This window comes from Lepidochelys kempii, chromosome 3, assembly GCF_965140285.1.
Source record: "Lepidochelys kempii isolate rLepKem1 chromosome 3, rLepKem1.hap1, whole genome shotgun sequence".
Taxonomy (NCBI): Eukaryota; Metazoa; Chordata; order Testudines; family Cheloniidae; genus Lepidochelys; species Lepidochelys kempii.
The window spans coordinates 120596619-120615370 of NC_136382.1; the positions used below are offsets into that span (position 1 = coordinate 120596619).

At 44.7% G+C, this 18752-nt stretch overlaps 1 protein-coding gene across 6 annotated transcripts in view; it reads left to right on the top strand.

Annotated features, from left to right (window-relative positions):
* Positions 1-415: 415 nt before the first annotated feature.
* Positions 416-18752, top strand: part of SYNJ2 (synaptojanin 2) — a 103940-nt gene continuing 85603 nt past the window's right edge. For 3 of the 6 annotated variants that reach the window (XR_012158101.2, XM_073337776.2, XM_073337777.2), the window contains exons 1-2: positions 416-1249; positions 15978-16064. Coding sequence is in view for 4 of the 6 variants with exons in the window: in XM_073337776.2 (XP_073193877.1) it covers positions 1129-1249; positions 15978-16064 (208 nt within the window). In the remaining 2 variants the exon portion in view is untranslated. Of the gene's footprint in view, positions 1250-15977; positions 16065-18752 lie in introns of those variants that run through there. The other 3 variants (XM_073337773.2, XM_073337774.2, XM_073337775.2) reach the window with 3 other exon arrangements.

The window sequence follows — 18752 nt, forward strand, 5'->3', positions numbered from 1 at the left end:
TTCTCAATGGTAAAGGTGTGTTTAATGGATACAAGGTTGGCTAGGATAGATGTTCTGTCTGTACCAATATGAAAAGTTCCCTATTGCGTGGATTGGCATTCGGCATATTTTCATGTGATATGTTGTTAGGATTTTTAATCACTCCTTAGCTTACCTTGTAAATTATTTTATGCCCTCTCGTTATTAGTTCACGTTTATACAACACTTTGGGCGCCCCACTTGAAAGACACTAGATAAGAGTGCGATATTGGTTGCTGTCCGTCAGGGATGCAGCACGCGGTGCAGTGTGGTGAGAAGTTTTGCTTGTTGGGATCCAGATCTGATCTGTGTCAAAGTTTCGGAGTCTCTGGATCGTGCCTGTCTCATTAGCTCCCCAAGCATGAGCCTGGAACTGCCACTTCACTTCTCCAAGTCAGGCGGGTGCCGGCTGTGGGACGGCTCTCCTCGCCTTGTTTTCTTAGTCTGGGAGCAGCGCAGCAGCTGCCTCCTCCCCGCGGAGCTGCGATTCCAACCCCGCCCTTCCCGCGGGGCGGGAGACAGACGGGCAATGGCTTTTACCTGTCCCGGAGCGGGAGGAGCCGCCGCCGCTGGAGAAGGGAGGAACCAAGTCAACGCCTAGTTTACACGGGACCGGCGCCGCGGGGAGCGCGAGAAAGCGAGGCGCAGCGGGCGGCCGCTGGAGCCAAGGACGCTCCGGCAATCCAGCCAGGTCACCCTTCGCCTGGGGGAGGGCTGCAAGGAGCCGGGGCGGCGCTGCGTTGGCGGGGAGGGGAGAAGGAAACAGCGGCACTTTCTGTTTCCCCGCCGAGTTGCTGGAGACTTTTTCGGGGCTGGAAGCTCGCGGCGAGCCTGGTGCGCCCCCGGCTCCCCTTCGTGTGGGGGCGGCTCTGAGCCCGGCGAGGGGAGACGCGGCGGTGCTTTCTCTGCCCCCAGCCCACTCGGTGACTTTGGGGCGGTACTGCAGGGAGCCGTGTCTCTCCTGGACCCCAGGGAGGTCCCCGGAAGGGGGGAAGCGGCGGCGCTTTCTCTGCTGCCCGCTCCCCGTTGTGGGTGCCTCGGTTTTTGGCGGGGAGCGGGTCCGTTCCCCTGGCACCTCCTGCGCCTTGCTCCCCATGGCCAGCCGCTCCCATGGCTCCGACCAAAGGGCTGCGGCTGCTCTGGAAGCAGGAGCCGGCTCCAAGCGCCCTGCTGGAGGCGCGCAGCCGCCGCGACTGTCTGCTGCTGGAGGCCGGCACCGTGGCCACCCTCAGTAAGTGCCTCTGGCGGGCAGGGCGCGGGGCGGGTTCATGCCGGCACAGACCAGCATCGAAGGGCTAAGCGTCCAGAGCCAGATTTCCAAAGAGCTCAGCTCCCAGTTAGGCACCAAACTAAGGGCAGATTTTCTAATGTGCTCAGGGTGTCCCGGGCTGGATCTGCCCTGGGCTGGGCTGGGCTGTTGTTATCAGGATCCCCTACACGCCTGAAAGTTTGGCCTGCTCTGCAGAGGGCTAAGGCTCTGACAATTACACCTGTCGGGGGGCTGGTGCCTCCTCCCCACTGCGGGACAGTAAGGCCAGGGAGACACAAGACTTCCCCTTCCTCCCCCTCACTGTAATTACTGTTGGCACAGCCTCATCTGCAGTATCAACAGTAGGGGTACTAGTGTAGAGGTGGGCCCAGAGCCTTAAAGCTCCTAGGCGTTACTCAGAGATCAGCACTGTAATGCCTAACCCCAGCTGCCTGGCCACCTGGTGAAACTTTCAGCCCCAAATTAGGTGTTCAGGTTCCCCATATTAGTGACTCTGAACCTTTCCAGACTATAGTTGTCTTGTGTACCCCTAAGTTGCACCTCATTTAAAAACTACTGGCTTACAAAATCAGACATAAAAATACAAAAGTCTCACAGCACACTATTACTGAAAAATTGCTTACTTTCTCATTTTTACCATATAATTATAAAATAAATCGGAATGTAGATTTTGTACTTATATTTCAGTGTACAGTTTATAGAGCAGTATAAACAAATCATCGTATGAAATTTGTTTGTACTGACTTTGCTAGTGCATTTTATGTAGTCTGTTGTAAAACTAGGCAAATATCTAGATGAGTTGATGTACCCCCAGAGATACAAGTACCCCACGTTGAGAACCACTGCCCCATACAGTGCATGGAGAGAGGGAGGTGCTCAGGGAAGGGACTTTCAGAAGCTGGCCACCTACTGAGTTCTGGGAGCCACCTGAAGCTAACCAGGAATGAAATGCAGAGGAAAGGGGAGGAAGAGCGTAGGTACCTAAGTGGCTGGCATGGTGCACCTGGCTAACAGGCCAGAGGTAGGCACCTTCTGCCACTTGGGATCGTTAGCGACCACCCCTTCCTGAAGTTAGGTACAGAAACCAGGTCTACTGCTTAGGTAGTCTATGTCCTAGCAGCCAAAACCATCTGTGTGTGTCTGTCTCCTGCTCAGGCATCACACCTTTCTCATACTCACCCTACATTTCCTTGTGTTCCAGCTGGCTTTTTTGCAGATCTAGTGTTATCCCTGCACCTTTCAGTAGTCTGTCTCTAGCTCTCCTGCAGCAGGTTCTGATGGGCATCTGATGTTAGATAGAACCCAGCTCAGAGTACACCTGCATGATCAGGCCTCACTGGCAAGATAAGCATTCCCCTGCCTAGTTTGAGACTGCCACCTCTGGGGCTTTGGCTTGAGCTAGGGCTCTGAGCAGCTTGTTAGCTGTGGGTCAGCTCAACATTTAGGGGACAGTGCAAATACTGACCTTTGGAAACTTAAGCACCTAGGGCATTTTGGCCCCTGTGGGGTAAGGTCAGTGCTTAATTTGTACCAGGGCTGAGCCCTGGCACCTCTAGGCTTGGCAGTTCGTAGCCCCAGCACCTCTGGGCTTGCTGTGTCATTTATGAATGTAAAAAAAATTGTTTGAGCCCCAGCATCTCTTTCATTACAAATTAAGCACTGGATAGAGTGAATGAGAGCTTTTGGAACATCACAGGCACCTAAGTGGAGAATTTAGGTGTTGAAAGAGGTAGGGAGGTGCCTGCGGATATGGGCCCAGGTTGCCAGGAGTCACCTGCATATTAACCATTGTGTTTTCTAGAGAATGCATTGTTAAAATGTGGATAGCCTGTATACACCAGTGCTCCCATTGTTGTTACCAGCAACGGGGCTGCACTGCTTTCTACCAATAATGGAAAATGTAAGGAGGGAAAAAAGACAAGGTTCCAGAGTAAAGGGAAGGGTTTCTGAGTACATTCAGAAAATTCACATTGGTGTAACTACATCAAGGAAGCTACATCTGGTGCAAACCATTAAGGTAGACATGTGGTATCAGTTCAAAGTAGAGTTTACACTAATGTGATTTACTTCAGTTTGTTACCAGATTAATCTACTTCAAAGAAAGCCCTGCTTTGAACTAGAGCAGTTTGTGGTTTGTACTGTATGTAGTTAGGCTGGTGTGAATTTCCTTAATGAGGACAGGGCCCAAATACTATCTAATTGGAGTGTAAGAGGCTCATTTTAGAACTGAGGGTTCTAGGTTCAACCCTTGCCAATGGCCCAGGTGTCATAGCCTCAGCAAACATTTCTGTACCCATGTATTATACATCCTGTGTAGGTAGGTTTTGACAGTTAACCTATTTTAATGCAACATTAAGGTTGCAAACTGGTCACAACAAGGTCAGGCAACTGAGAGGTCAAAGTTCAATAGCAATGTTAACTTTGATCTTGTTGCACATATAGTATTTTTGGTTATGAGGCTGTTAAGTCTATAACAGTTAGGTCCTGTACCTGAAGTTGGATCTGTGTGAACATATCACTGTGGCATGTTAATCTGTATCCACAAAAACAACGAGGAATCTGGTGGCACCTTAAAGACTAACATATTTATTTGGGCATAAGCTTTCGTGGGTAAAAAGATCCACTTCTTCAGATGCGTGGAGTGAAAATTACAGATACAGGCAAAAATATATTGGCACATGAAGAGAAGGGAGTTACTGGTTCTCCACTTGTAAGGTGTTGACAAGGCCAATACAGTCAGGGTGGATGTGGTCCACTCCCAATAATGGATGAGGAGGCGTCAATACCAAGAGAGTGAAAATTGCTTTTGTAGTGAGCCAGCCACTCCCAGTCCCTATTCAAACCCAAATTAATGGTGTTAAGTTTGCAAATGAATTGTAGCTCTGCAGTTTCTCTTTGAAGTCTGTTTTTGAAGTTTTTTTGTTGAAGGATGGCTACTTTTAAATCAGTTATTGAATGTCCAGGGAGATTGAAGTGTTCTCCTACTGGCTTTTGTATATTACCATTCCTGATGTCTGATTTGTGTCCATTTATTCTTTTACATAGAGACTGTCTGGTTGGGCCAATGTACATGGCAGAGGGGCATTGCTGGCACATGATTGCATTAGTATCACATTAGTATCACATTGTCACGGTGGAGCACCCATTATTTTCATTGTGGCTCTGTCCAGGAATAGAAGTCCACATACACAGGGCAACTTACAGCCTTAGACTGTAAATTCTTTGGGGTGAGAACTGTGTAATATATGCTTTGTACAGTGCTAAGCACATTGTCAGCACTTAACAAATAATAATGTGCATTACCATACAATGTATGTGATGTGACTGAGTTCATGTTATAAACGTTAAGATTTTTATCATTCTTTGATAATTTAGAACTGGTTGGGGGAAAAAAAGTCTTTTTTTCTGTGGAAAATTTGGACTTTTTGGCAAAAAAATTGAAACATTTCAGTCAAAAACAAAATACTATTATTCTGAAATGTTGTGGTGCCTCATGGGAGTTGCAGTTCAAGTGTCTTATACTCCCATTCTTCTGTATAAGATGGGCTTTCTGATTGGACTACATCTCTCATAATGCAGCATGGTCTCCTTTCGTGGTGAGGTGATGCCTCATAGGAGTTCCATAACCGGGGTGCATCATGGGAGATGAAGTCCTGCTGGGAGCCTGGCCCATAGAAGAGAATGGGGACATGAGGAAACTGAACTTCAACTTCCATGGTGCACTATGGAAACACATCCAAATTGAAATATTAACGTTTTCAATACGTTTTTGTGCATTCTTTTTTTAATTAAAAAAACCTAAATTTTCTGTGAAAAGCAGACACATCAGGAAAAATTTGTTTAATGGAGAATTTTTGGCTAGTCCTACTGCTGCTGATTTGTTATTGCCTCACTCTATTGGAATATTTACATCAAAGGATACTTTATTTCTTGTGGGGTTCACTGCTGAATTTTTTTGTGTGTTTCAGATCTACAGCCTGAAGTTACGTTACCTTTGGCTTGGTTATCTAATTTCCCTATCCTTAAAGGAAGATAAAAACAAAACCAAAAAATACCTGTGGCACTATAGAGTTGTGCAATTGTACTTTTGTGCAACTTCATATGGGTTTAAACTTCCATGTTCTTTAGAGACAAAAACCTACGCCTGCAACACTGATGTGCAACTCTATAGAGAAATATCCTCTTATATACATAAAATGGTGAGAAATTCTTTGCTGAACATGGCAAAAATAAATGTCAATCCCTAATAATTTTATTTAAAAATATTTTTTCATAGTTATCAAGCAACCATTAGTCATTGAGGACTAGGGCCAGGGGACATTTGAAGTTGGTTGTTTTTTTTTTTGAGGGGGAGGGTGTCAGTTCCTTTGTTTATTATGCACAAAAAGAGGCTCATACTTTATTCTTTTCCCATTTAAAAATATATATATATATATTTTCCCTTCCCCACCACTATTAGTTAAAATGGCAGAATGGAATGATAGCAAGTATGGAAACAGGGATTTTACAAGCAAAAAATTTAAAACAAAACTAGAAACTGATCTAAGCCCAATGTTTCAAGTTTGTAAATCTTTGGCCACCTCATAACTTAGAACATCTTTGTTTTGTACAATGAAAAACTTAAAATCACATTCAGAGCAAATGACTGGACACTCTTTTTCCCCTTGCAAGCCTCTGAATTAATCAAAATTACAATTTCCGTTGTCCTTGTGTCTGTCTGTATTTCTAGTGTGTTGTACTGCATACAATGTCTTTTTCATATTTCCAGATAAAAAATATAATAAAATGGAGTTAAGATTGGCATACATATCTGTAATGGGAAAGGCTCTATGAGGCTGTTGTAATTATCTCCAAAGCCAACATTACAAGCCAAGGAAATTTAGAGTTAAATTTAATTTAAAAGATATATTTAGATATGGAAATGCATCTATAGCATTCAAACAACCTTAACTCCTCCCTATAGTGATGCCACGTAATAGCCAGACAATTATGGTTAGTGCATAATAAATAGTGTTTGTAGTCCTAGATTAGATTAAATTGATATTTAAACATACATTTGATTTTTAATTGTTTTCCTTATGGTGTCCCCATGGGGTGAAGTTAAGGTTGTTTGGGTGCATTAACAGTGCATTTTGAAAGAGGGCATTTTGCCAGTGGCAGCCCTACAGCTTCAGTCTCATTTTAGAACAATGGAAGAGGGCAGCCATTTTGAAAGAGAACAGTTCTTCATGGAATTCACATTAGAAGAACATTAAGCGTTAGCCTCTGCTGAAGAAGCAACTTTCACTTATGAAGAATAGTGGGGAAAATTATTATTATGAAAAACAAATCTCTCAAAGATTGCAGGTTGGAGAACATAGAGGCAAACACTGTCCCTGCCTTGAGGACCATACAATCTGTGAAAATGCGCAACATACTAAGGCCCCAGAGCTGCAAACATATAGGCATGTGCTTAACTTTATTACTATGACTGAATCCAGTGAAATGATGTCAATGGGACTACCTGCAGTAATAAAGTTATGCTAATACATAAGTATTTGCAGGATTGGAGTCAAAGGATGTGAGACAAGGGTAAAATTCAGTTTGCAACCTCTTTGGGGCAGAGACTGCCACTTATTATATGTTTGTACAGTGCCTAGCACAATGGGGGCCCACCTGCTTTTGGCCTTTAGATGCTACTGCAATACAAATGCTTAATAATCATAGGTTTCAGAGTAGCAGCCGTGTTAGTCTGTATTCGCAAAAAGAAAAGGAGTACTTGTGGCACCTTAGAGACTAACAAATTTATTTGAGCATAAGCTTTCATGAGCTACAGCTCACTTCATCAGATGCATTCAGTGGAAAATAGACTCCATTGAATGCATCCAGTGAAGTAATCTGTAGCTCACGAAAGCTTATGCTCAAATAAATTTGTTAGTCTCTAAGGTGCCACAAGTACTCCTTTTCTTTTTAATAATCATAATAATTACACATTTTATATACATCTGCTATTTTAAAACTAATTTTCTTTGTAATTGTACATACAGTTCTTTCCCTAGCTGCTCTTAGTAGTCAAACAAATAATGCACAAACTATTTGACTGCTGTACGTTGATTAACATGTAATTTGAACATGTTTTATATTTACTAAAATACAGAAAAGAACCCACAGTGTGATCCATTTTTCTCTCCTGCGGAGATAATTATATGGCAAAGTTCAAAACTGTGTTTGCATTCTTAAAACTTTGTTTGCATTCTTAAATGTCAAATTATCCTTTTATTTTTGGAATCTTTTGTAGTCTGTTGGAACATGTTCTATATAAGCACTGATGCATTGCATTGTGTGGGCAAATTGTTGAATACATGTTTTGTGCACTTGAGGGTGAAGCTTATTAGTGATGAATGTAGTCTATAGGATTCATATTTGTTCTACATTAGAAAACTATGCTAATTATGCATAAATTGTTCCTGATGGGCTAGGTCTACATGTCCTAGCAAGTTAGATATTAAAATAATATATTGCCATGTTAAGATAACTAAGCCACCACAGTCACAGGTGTTTTATGACTTGAATGTTACACAACAGTTGGCCTTAAGTTCATCAGAGGAGTTTCAGAGCGGGCTTTTGCTATGTATGCTGCCATGTTTACCAATAGACTAACTCATGCTACACGTTACACAATGTGTTTTCGTTATTCTATTACCAGACTTTTGTTGGGATGTTAAATTAAAAAGTATATACTATGGGGTGTGTGGGTGTGTGTGTGTAAATCAGCTTGCTAGAATGTGAATATTTCCAGTATAATACAGAAGCCCTAGGAACTAACCTCTCTGAAGTGCTATTCCTAGGGCTTCTTTTTGGAGTGATAATGTTTAGTTTCTAGAAAATTGCTAAATCTGATTTTTGTTAATTTAACATCCTAATGCACTGGCAGCAATCCTGGCCCAAAACCTCATTTTGTAAAGTGATAACATTTTCCTTGACCTACATGGTATTACAAAATAGACCCTGATTGCTGAAAGCCTGTGTGGAAGGAAGTCAAAGCTGATCTAGCAAGACTGCATGTGGGATAGGAAGATTTTTAGTGGAAAAAAATAATAATTTTGTTTGTTGGAACTGGTAGAAGGGGAGTATGTGTAATGTCTTTTGGTCTGTTTGGTGAGGGTGGCAGAAAAAAGTCGGAATCAGCTTAGTCCCTCTAAATCTACCCTATTTACAGGATGCCGCGAAGCACAGTCCTAGGTAAAAAGAAAAGGAGTACTTGTGGCACCTTAGAGACTAACTACAAGGTGCCACAAGTACTCCTTTTCTTTTTGCGAATACAGACTAACACGGCTGTTACTCTGAGTCCTAGGTAATATACTGACTGTATTGTTTCTCACAGTGTGATGACACATGATCGGGTTCCTCTTTGTTTTGCTTCTTGTTGAAAAGTTCTCACCTTTCTCTGGTTAGTAGGAGAAGCACAGGTGAGGTGAACAAGCTGCTGCTGCCTTCACCTCAGCACAGCTATGATCCTGAAAATGCCGACCCCTGTTATAGAGCAGGGGTCAGCAACCTTTCAGAAGCGGTGTGCCGAGTCTTCATTTATTCACTTTAATTTAAGGTTTCACGTGCCAGTAATACATTTTAACGTTTTTTAGAAGGTCTCTCTCTATAAGTCTGTATATTATATAACTAAACTATTGTCGTATGTAAAGTAAACAAGGTTTTCAAAATGTTTAAGAAGCTTCATTTAAAATTAAATTAAAATGCTGATCTTATGCCACCGGCCCGCTCAGTCTGCTGCCAATCTGGGGTTCCGTTCACCTAGGCTGGCAGCAGGCTGAGTGGGGCCTGCGGCTGGGACCCCAGACTGGCAGTGGGCTGAGCCGCTCAGCCCACTGCCGGTCTGGGTTTCTGTCCGCTGGCTCCTGACATCCAGGGTCCCGGCTGCCGGCCCCGCGCAGCCCACTGCCAGTCTGGGATCCCGGCCCTGCCCACATAGAGTGGATACCTACCTTCTAGCCATTCTCTTCCTCTCTCTCTGCACTGAGCTGAGGGTGGGAGTGCACTGAGCACAGGGCTGGGGGTGAAGGAGCAGGCTGGGGGTTGGGGTGTAGGGTCTGGCCAGGAGCTAGAATGAGGGAGGGGGCTCAGGGTTGGGGCAGGAGGTTTGGGTGTGGAGCGCTTACCTGGGCAGCTCCTGTTTGGTGCTCAGGGTGGGGGTGGGAATGTGGGGGGGGGTGCAAGAGTCGGGGGATGGGGGCATGTGAGGAGGGTGCAGGAGTCAGGGCTGGGGGGCTGGATATTTGTGGGGGGGGTGCCAGAGTCAGGGCTGGAGTTGTGGAGGGGTGCAGGGGTCAGGACAGAGGGCTGGGTGTGTGTGTGGGGGGTTCAGGGGTGAGGGCAGAGGGCTGGGAGTGTGTGGGGGTGCAGGGGTCAGGGCAGAGGGGTGGGGGTGTGGGCTGGGGTCTTGGGGGTGCTCCCAGCCCCCTGCCCAGAGCAGCTCACGGCAGGGGGCTGGAGGGAATATGCCAATTCAAACCCCTTCCCCAAGGCTCTCCCCCTCTGTGGCAAGGGCCGCCAGCTGATCGGCAGCAGGGAGGGAGAGAAGGAGGGGGAAGAGGTAGGGGGAAGGGGAAGCTTGCCTGCCCTGCAAGAGGTGAGCAGTGGGTGGGGGGTGGAGAAGAGCAGCAGCGTGCCATTAAAAATTGGCTCGCGTGCTGTCTTTGGCATGCGTGCCATAGGTTGCCGACCCCTGTTATAAAGTTTACACACACGAGTGCATAGAGTAAGCAGGTATGTAAGTGTTTGCAGGATCAGGACCTAAGTAGGCAGAGGGAGGAGCTAGATCCTGCCACTGGGTGCCAGGCTCTCTTCTTCCTGCTCTTTTCTTGAAAAGCCACTTGCCTCTATGTCAGCCAATGTTTTTAGGTGTACCCAGCACCCACCCCAATTTAGCTGCAGGGACTGTGGTCTCTCTCTGCCTTCTTCCTACTGAGGCACTTATAAAAGTACCAGTAACTGGGGTTTCATACATTTAAGTCCCAATTCTGCTCCCACGGCCTCCTCTAAACCAGAACAAAATTGTACTTACTGGTGCAGAAGTGAATAGTGTATGTACAAACACTGATAGGAAAGATAATCTTGTATAAACACTAGTGGGTAGCTTCATTAAGGCGTGGTAATTACTAGAAGCATTGTCTGGTTCTTGTAACAGTGATTACAAAATAGATGACTACAGTATGTATTTGGAAACTACCCTTGCTCATCCATCCAGATGAGTAGGAAGCTTCCTGGGTGAGTTCCAGCAACTGCTGGAGCATGTAAGTTTTCATTTAAAAAAAAAAAAGTCTCTCCTATTGGTTGCAAAGAAAGGTTTCCAAATGTGAACAGAGTATAACCCAGTGCTGTGTTGTTTTCTACATTTGCAAGCAAACAGCTCCAGGTACCTCTGCTGGTTGGGGCTTTTGCAAGCTGCTGTAGTGTGAAACGGACTCCTCAGTACCCCATGAGCAACAAGGAAACCAGCATGTATCATGTCAGTTTGTTGCTACTCAGGAAAGCTTTCAATACTTAGCATTGGACCAGCGAGAGAGATGCAATTGCAAATATGTTATTCAACAGATGCCAGGGAAACTTATCAAATAATGTAGTCCTGCGGTTCTCAAACTGAGGGGTCGGGACCCCAAAGTGGGTCACAACCCCGTTTTAATGGGGTCACCAGGGCTGGCGTTAGACTTGCTGGGCCCAGGACTGAAGCCTAAGCCCAAGCCCCACCACCCGGGGCCAAAACCAAAGCCCAAGGGCTTTAGCCCTGGGCAGCGAGGCTTAGGTTACAGGCCCCCACCGCCTGGGGCTGAAGCCCTTTGGCTTTGCCCCCCCCTCCCCCCAGGGCGGTGGGGCTCAGGCTTTGGCCCCCCTGCTCGGGGCAGTGGGGCTCGGGCAAGCTCAAGCTTCAGTCCCCTCTCCTGGGGTCGTGTAGTAATTTTTGTTGTCAGAAGGGGGTTGCAGTGCAATGAAGATTGAGAACCACTGGCACTCAACTAACATTTTTTGCTGCTATTAGAGCCCTAGTGGAAAGTTACTTTTAAAAAAGTAAAAAGTTGACTAATAATTGTATAATTTAAATACAGTACATTGCTGTTTTATTCCTTTAAATTGCCAGAGGTCTGGTTTGGGGTTTCAAAAAGGGTTAATTTAAACATAACTTTATATTATAAGCAGAACTGGTAGTTGCCATCTTATGCATTGATACTTCTCATCCTTAATAAAGAAAGGAATTGAAGCTAGAATGTTTAGGGTGTTATGTGATCTAGTGAAAGTGGAAAAATGGTGCTTGAAAGATTACTTTCAGGTTGAATATTATATCAGATGTAAAGCACAAACATCATTCCCTGTGTTGCTCAATGATACCTTAGGGTTTTACAACTAAAAAAATTTTAAAGTTCTACAGTAGTTTCACTACTTGGACTGTTTACTCTTTGTGCTTCATCCAGCTTGGACATCCATAGACACGTTAATCTCACTTTTGTTTTTAGACATTCACATTCTGGTTCTAATTCTCGTGCCCAAGCATGAGTTGCAAACACTACAGGGCAATGTTTCAATCCAGACAAAAACTCCTGGCTTTGTGTACATTTATTTTACATTTCATTAAAACATTCCTATTAATTTATGTTTTATAAATGCTTTTTCTAAAATAATAAAACCTAAATGTTGGGCCTAAACTGTCTGATCGTGTCCCTTTAACATTGCTGTTTGGTACCCGAGCTGGGTGAACATACTATTATCTGTGCAGCTCAGCAGCATGGTTGTTGCTGACCTCAGTTGATGGGAGTGCCCCTCCCCAGGGCTCTTGTAACAGTAACGTGTCAAAGTCTAGCTCAGACAGAATTCTTTCTAGGGCTTCCCATTGCACAGAGGGAGCACATCCAGTACTGCATCGCTTCAGGAGGGCTGCATGCTACCTCTCGCACTCTGGTCTGGTTCTGCAGGCTGGCTTGAAGTGGGCAAAGGGTAGGCCATGCCAGGGGACACACAGACTGAACAGTTCCTACTCTCCCCTGAACACAGCGATTGTAATTGTGACTGGCCTTTATACCTTGCAGAGGGGAAAGACTCGTAGTGCCCTACCCCTGCACTGCATAAAGGCCAGTCACAATCTGGCCCAGTGACAGAATCCTGTTTCGGAGTAGCACTTGTTGAACCCACTGATGGGAATGCACTGCTAGTGTAAGCAGGCATAACCCAGTTGAAATCAGCAGAGCAGAGCCTATGTATATCAGGGTACGTCTACGCTGCAAAAAAAAAAAAAAAAAAAAAAAAAAAAGGCAGCCGGTGGCAGTGAATCTCAGAGCTGAGTCAGCTGGCTTAAGCTCATGGGGCTTATGCTACAGGTCTAAAAACAGACGTATAGATACTTGGGCTGGAGCCTGGGCTCTGGGATGTGTGTGTCTCGGAGCCTGGGCACCAGTCGGAGCAGGGACATCCACACTGCTATCTTTAGACCCGTGGTGCTAGTCCAAGTCGGTTGAACCAGGATCTTTTGCAGTGTAGATATACCTTTAGTGCCCAGTGAATTAGGCCCAGTGACTAATTTGCTATTCACTTTGATACCATCTGGCTTAATTCAAATTCAGTCTATACCCCTTTCTCCACTCAAAAAATAGTAAACCAAACACCGTTTTGATTTTGGACCGCGCACTTACTCAGGGCTTGTCTACGGTAATATGACAGGTTTCAGAGTAGCAGCCGTGTTAGTCTGTACTCACAAAAAGAAAAGGAGGACTAGCAGCACCTTAAAGACTAACCAATTTATTTGAGCATAAGCTTTCTTGAGCTACAGCTCACTTCATCGGTTGCATCTGATGCAGTGAGCTGTAGCTCACGAAAGCTTATGCTCAAATAAATTGGTTAGTCTCTAAGGTGCCGCTAGTCCTCCTTTTCTTTTACAGTAACAGTGCTGCAGCTGAACCGGTGCACCTGTGCCGCTGTAGCACGTAGTGAAGACACTACATACTTAGCTTAGCTACCGCCTCGGGGAGGTGGAGTACCTATGTTGGTGGGAGAAGCCCTTCCATTGACGTAGCTGTGTGCACTGGGGGGGGGGGGGGGGGGGTTAGGGCAGTATAACTACATTGCATGGGGTGTGGATTTTCCACACCCCTGAGCGATGCAGTTATACCAACATAAGTTGGTAGCGTAGACCAAGCCTTAGACTGTAATGTCTTTAGGGCGGGGGCTGCCTCTTTATCATGAGTTTGTACAATGCCCAGCACCGTGGGGATGGGGCCTCTAGACTCTACCACCCAGTACATATCGTAATTTGGCACAAAGACTCAATCTGTACAGACCTGTGGACTTTCCCACCCTCCAGATTTGTATAGTCCCCATGTCATCAACTACAGCTGTGTTTGGCATGTTGTTAGTTACTGTGTTCAGAGGCAACTATAAACGTGCAAGGTTCAATTCTGGGCTGCATCTCCAAGGGACGCAGCACAGAAAATGCAGCCTTGGGATGGAGGGATGGGCAAATGCGGCTTGATGCTACATTTGTGCCCTTTGGATTCGGAGTTCCTCCAGGGGACACAATGGTGCCCAGCAAAAATTAAAGCAGCCCCCAGCTGATATAATTTATGCCAACTCACCCTGGGTTGCCTGTAGATTGCAGCACAGCCTAGAATCCTCATAGTGCCATGTCCTGTGCCCAGCCCTGCCCCAGACACACTCCCTGTGCCAAGTCTTGTGAGGGGAGCAGCATAGGGCCATTTCTGGAGCCCCTATGTTGTACCTCCTCTGGGTGGATTCTCCCCCAGACTCTGATGGCCCATTAATGACCCCTGTACACTGCTAGGGCAGCATGTAGGGGCTGGAGCAGGGGAGAAAACATGTCTGCAGCTCAGTACTTTGAGGAGAATCACTAGAAAAACTCCTGATAAGTTAAATGGTAACATTTTATTAAGAAAGCTAGGCCACCAGCAGGTCTGTACCATACAGCCCATGAGAATAGCTCATGCCTTGGGTCTTCTCTCAGTGAGAAGGCAGCCAAAGCAGCTCACATTTAGCTAATTGGGAGATGTCAACACACAGTCTACCTTCCGCAGTCCATCTCCTGTTCATTGACCTGCTAAGCTAAGGCCTAGTCTACACTAGAAGAGGTTTGTTAGTATAGCTATACTGGCTACATCAGCAAACCCACACAGGGTAGTGTAGATGCAACTTATATCAGCGGAAAAGGGGGTTTTGCAGGTATAGCTTTCTCAGGTTCTGTGAATGAAACAAGCCATGCTGCCAAAAGCACTTGTCACTGGTATAACTGCCTACACTAAGGCTGTTGCCAGTATAGAAATGTCATGAAAAATCACCCCTTTGACCAACATTACAATACCAACAAAAGTTTCTAGTGTAGATCGGGCCTAAATGACGGGATATATCTGCAGCACTGTATGCAAAACCAAGCTAGTCCAGGCTTAACATCTGATGCTTGCTGAAACTTCCATCTCTGTTCCAAGCTCTGTTAATATGCGCGCAGTGTGTTGGCTCGCCTTGCCAATTTTTGTGGCTTTTCTACACACGGCAACATCAGCTGCTGCTTGCCATGAGCTGCACGTGGTGTCATATTTATGTATTGCTTAATCTCACATTGATACACATACTGTACACTTCAGTCTTTAGTTTAGATCATGCCCTTAAAATAATGTTGATGTCGCACATTCCGGTCCCTGGTTCTTGAAGAAATATCTCCATTCTCCCTGCTGCCTCTTGTGTCTAGCCTGCAAATTTGTTAATCTGACCTCCACCCCCATCAGTTTGTTATCTCAATCTCTTTAGCTATTTCTGTTATCCTTTCTTTTAGTGAAGGGTCCTGAAGGTTGCAGTGTTCGGGGCAAGGATTTTTCTTCTATCATAAAGTGTGCTTCTGCTGCCATTAGTAAAGGAGGAAAACGGTTTTCTGCCCCTTCTTCATTTCTTTATGATCTATAAAGATGGCCTGAGAAGATTTACTCCAGATTTACACTGATGTAACTAAGATCAGAATAGGTTCTCTTGTTTACTCTGTTGTAAATTTACACTGACTTGCTCTTTTGCCAAATAGTTTTGACTTCAATAAAATACATTTTTTGACTCTCAAAAACTCATTTTTGCCATGCTGCCTATATTGAATCTTGTTGCCTTGTATAAAAAAAAATCCCGGTTTGTTGTTCCCCTTCCATGTCCTCTGTCTGTCTTCAGTCTGACTGTGAGATTGTTGGGGCAGGGATGGTCCCTTCTCATATGTCTGGAAAATGCCTAGCATGTGTGAGTGCTATTCAAACAAATAATTTTTTTTAACAGCTCTGGTCTTAGGACTGTATGAATTAATCGTTTGTGTTTTTATTCTGATAGTGATAGGCCATTTGCTGGTGTCTGCACCATGTGTTAGTAGATGCAACAATTAATTAATGATCTGTGGATTTACAACTGGCACCTCTCTCTTTCCTTTGTGTGGTGTTTGAACAGGCGTGTTTGTACCTTTTAACACTCAGTCTTTTATGGGGATGTTCCATTAACTTTTAAATAGCTTCCTAGTTTAACACTGTAAACCCCACATACTTATTCATGTGTTATCTAATTGTCTTGTTTGTTGAGTGAGATCTCCTGGGAGGGTTTGGTACAGGACTATACCAGTCTGAAAACTGAATTGGGTAACTAAGGCTTGCTGCCTTTTTATTGTGTTTCTTCTCAGCTCCTGAAGAAAAGGAGGTAATTAAAGGGCAATATGAAAAGCTCATGGATGCCTATGGCTGCTTGGGAGAGCTCCGGCTAAAATGTGGTAAGTAGCTTTGACGATGAGGACAGTTGTTAGATGCCCATGCCCAAACAAACTTCGTTTAATCCCAGTGACCAGAGAGTTGCCTGATTTCTGTCAGTTTTGGAAGACATTTGGGCTCTTGCCCAATATAACCATTTTATTGATAGGTTTATTGATGCAAACATATTTTTTATAAGCTGTGCATTGGGTTAAAAGCACACTGTAAAATATTATCTTAAGAGTTTTTAGGTTAAGTATTTTACGTTCCTTTGTTTCATGAGACCCTCTTAACAGCTTTCAGAGGGGTAGCTGTGTTAGTCTGTATCAGTAAAAACAACGAGGAGTCCTTGTGGCACCTTAGAGACTAACACATTTATTTGGGCATAAGCTTTCGTGGGCTATAACCCACTTCATCAGATGCAAGGAGTGGAAAATACAGTAAGCAGGTATAAATATACAGCATATGAAAGATGGGAGTTGCTTTACCAAGTGGGGGGGGGTCAGTGCTAACAAGGCCAATTCAATTAGGGTGGATGTGGCCATTCCAACAGTTGACAAGAAGGGGTGAATATCAACACGGGAAATTACTTTTTGTAGTGCTAATATGAGGCCAGTTCAATCAACGCAGATGTGGCCCATTCCCAGCAGTTCACGAGGAGGCATGAGAATCAACAAAGGGAAAATTTATTTTTGTAGCCTCGTTAGCACTGACCCCCCACTTGGTAAGGCAACTTCCGTCTTTTCATGTGCTGTATATTTATACCTGCTTACTGTATTTTCCACTCCATGCATGTGATGAAGTGGGTTATAGCCCACAAAAGCTTATGCCCAAATAAATGTTTTAGTCTCTAAGGTACCATAAGCACTCCTCGTTGTTTTTTGTTAACAGCTTGCTGTTTTTCCTACCACTTTTGTATAATACAAATATTGATTTTTCCCCTCCCCTCCTTTTGTTTTGAATTGAGCTAGTTTCAATAATGGCTCTTATGATTACTAAGGGCCCAGTTGTGCAAACGCCAAAGTACATGAATGACTTTACTCACATGAAAAGCCAAATTAACTTCAAAGAGCCTTCTTGCATGCATGAGTGTTTTCTGAATCAGCCCCATAACTTCAAGTAACACACTGCAGAATATCATTATGCATCAGCATTGTTGTTAATTTTCATATGCTTTCAGGAATCTTGAATTAGCAAAGAAGTTGCTGCTACTCTCTACAACAGGAACATAAAATGAATTTTTGTAGTGCTATAGAGAACAGAGCCAAATGACACTGATTTGAGGGCGCTCAGTACCTTGCAGAATTGGGCCCAATAAAATACATTTCAGTTCACTGCTTAAGGTGGTTTTTAAACCAAATATTTAAGTAAATTTTAGTGCTTGTAAAATGTGCCTCATTTACAGCTTCAGAGACTGAAATTCTCCATGTATAAAGCCGGTAATAGCTGTACAGACTTCCCCACACTGCTCTGGCAATGAGCCTTTACCTTGACTTGGAGGTGTGAGACTACTACTTTTCCATTCCGCATCTACTCAGTCCTTGGCCTCTTTAATGAACCTGCCAACAGGGATAACAAACATAGTAATGGCTGTACACTAGGAATCATATAAGATTATGTACTTAGGCTTTGTCTACATTAGCACTTTTGTCAGCAAACGTTTTGTCAGTTAGGGGTGTGAAAAAACACCCCCCCCCGACCAACATAAGTTTCACCAACAAAAGCGCCGGTGTGGACAGCTCTATGTTGGCAGCAGAGTGTCTCCTGCTGACACAGCTACCGCTGCTCTTTGGGGGTGGTTTAATTATGTCGGTGGGAGAGCTCTTTCCTGCTGGCATAGAGTGGCTACACAGGAGACCTTACAGTGGTGTTGTGCAGACATAGCCTAGCTCATTACATATAGGGCACTGAACAGCTGTTAGGAGGTAATGACTTCCATCTACTACAATTTGGGATGGATTTGAAGTAGTTACTTACAGATGAACACTCTATATCACGGTGTAAATCTGCAGATCTATCTCACTACTTGAAACAAGAAGGGGATTTTTTGTTTGGTTTGTTCAGTTTCTTGTGGGGTAGTTGAGTAATTCTGTTAAACTGAATGTCAGTTTTGTTCATGCACTTGAAAATAAAATAGATAGTGTATGGTCCATTTTTCTTGGCACATAGAACTATGTTTCCTGAGAGCAGTTCAATTAAATCTGTTGTTGTGATAGTTAAGGGATGTGGCGAATAAATACGAGCAGTTCAAACCACAGCTATAGCTAGTTCCCTCTTTGCAGAGGGGAACTAAATCAATCACAGGTGGCACCTCAGTCCCTCCTGTTCTCTGCCTGTGACACACAACAGTTCAGTTGTCTGAAGTCACTAAGCTCAAGAGAGGTGTATCTGGATAAAGTTCTGTGATACACTACGATACAGAGTAGGTCACACTAGATCGGGGTGGGCAACCTATGGCCCACGGGCCACATCCAGCCCTCCTGCTGGTTTAATCTGGCCCTCGAGCTCCTGCTGGGGAGCGGGGTCTGGGGCTTGCGTTGCTTCCGCGCTCCAGCCGGGGAGCAGGGTCAGAGACTGCTCTATGCACACATGGTGAGGCTCCCGGAAACAGCATGTCCCCCTTCCGGTTCCTATGTTTAGGGGCAGCCAGGGGGCTCCATGCCCTGCCCCCGCCCCAAGCGCCACCCCCACAGCTCCCATTGGCTGGGAAC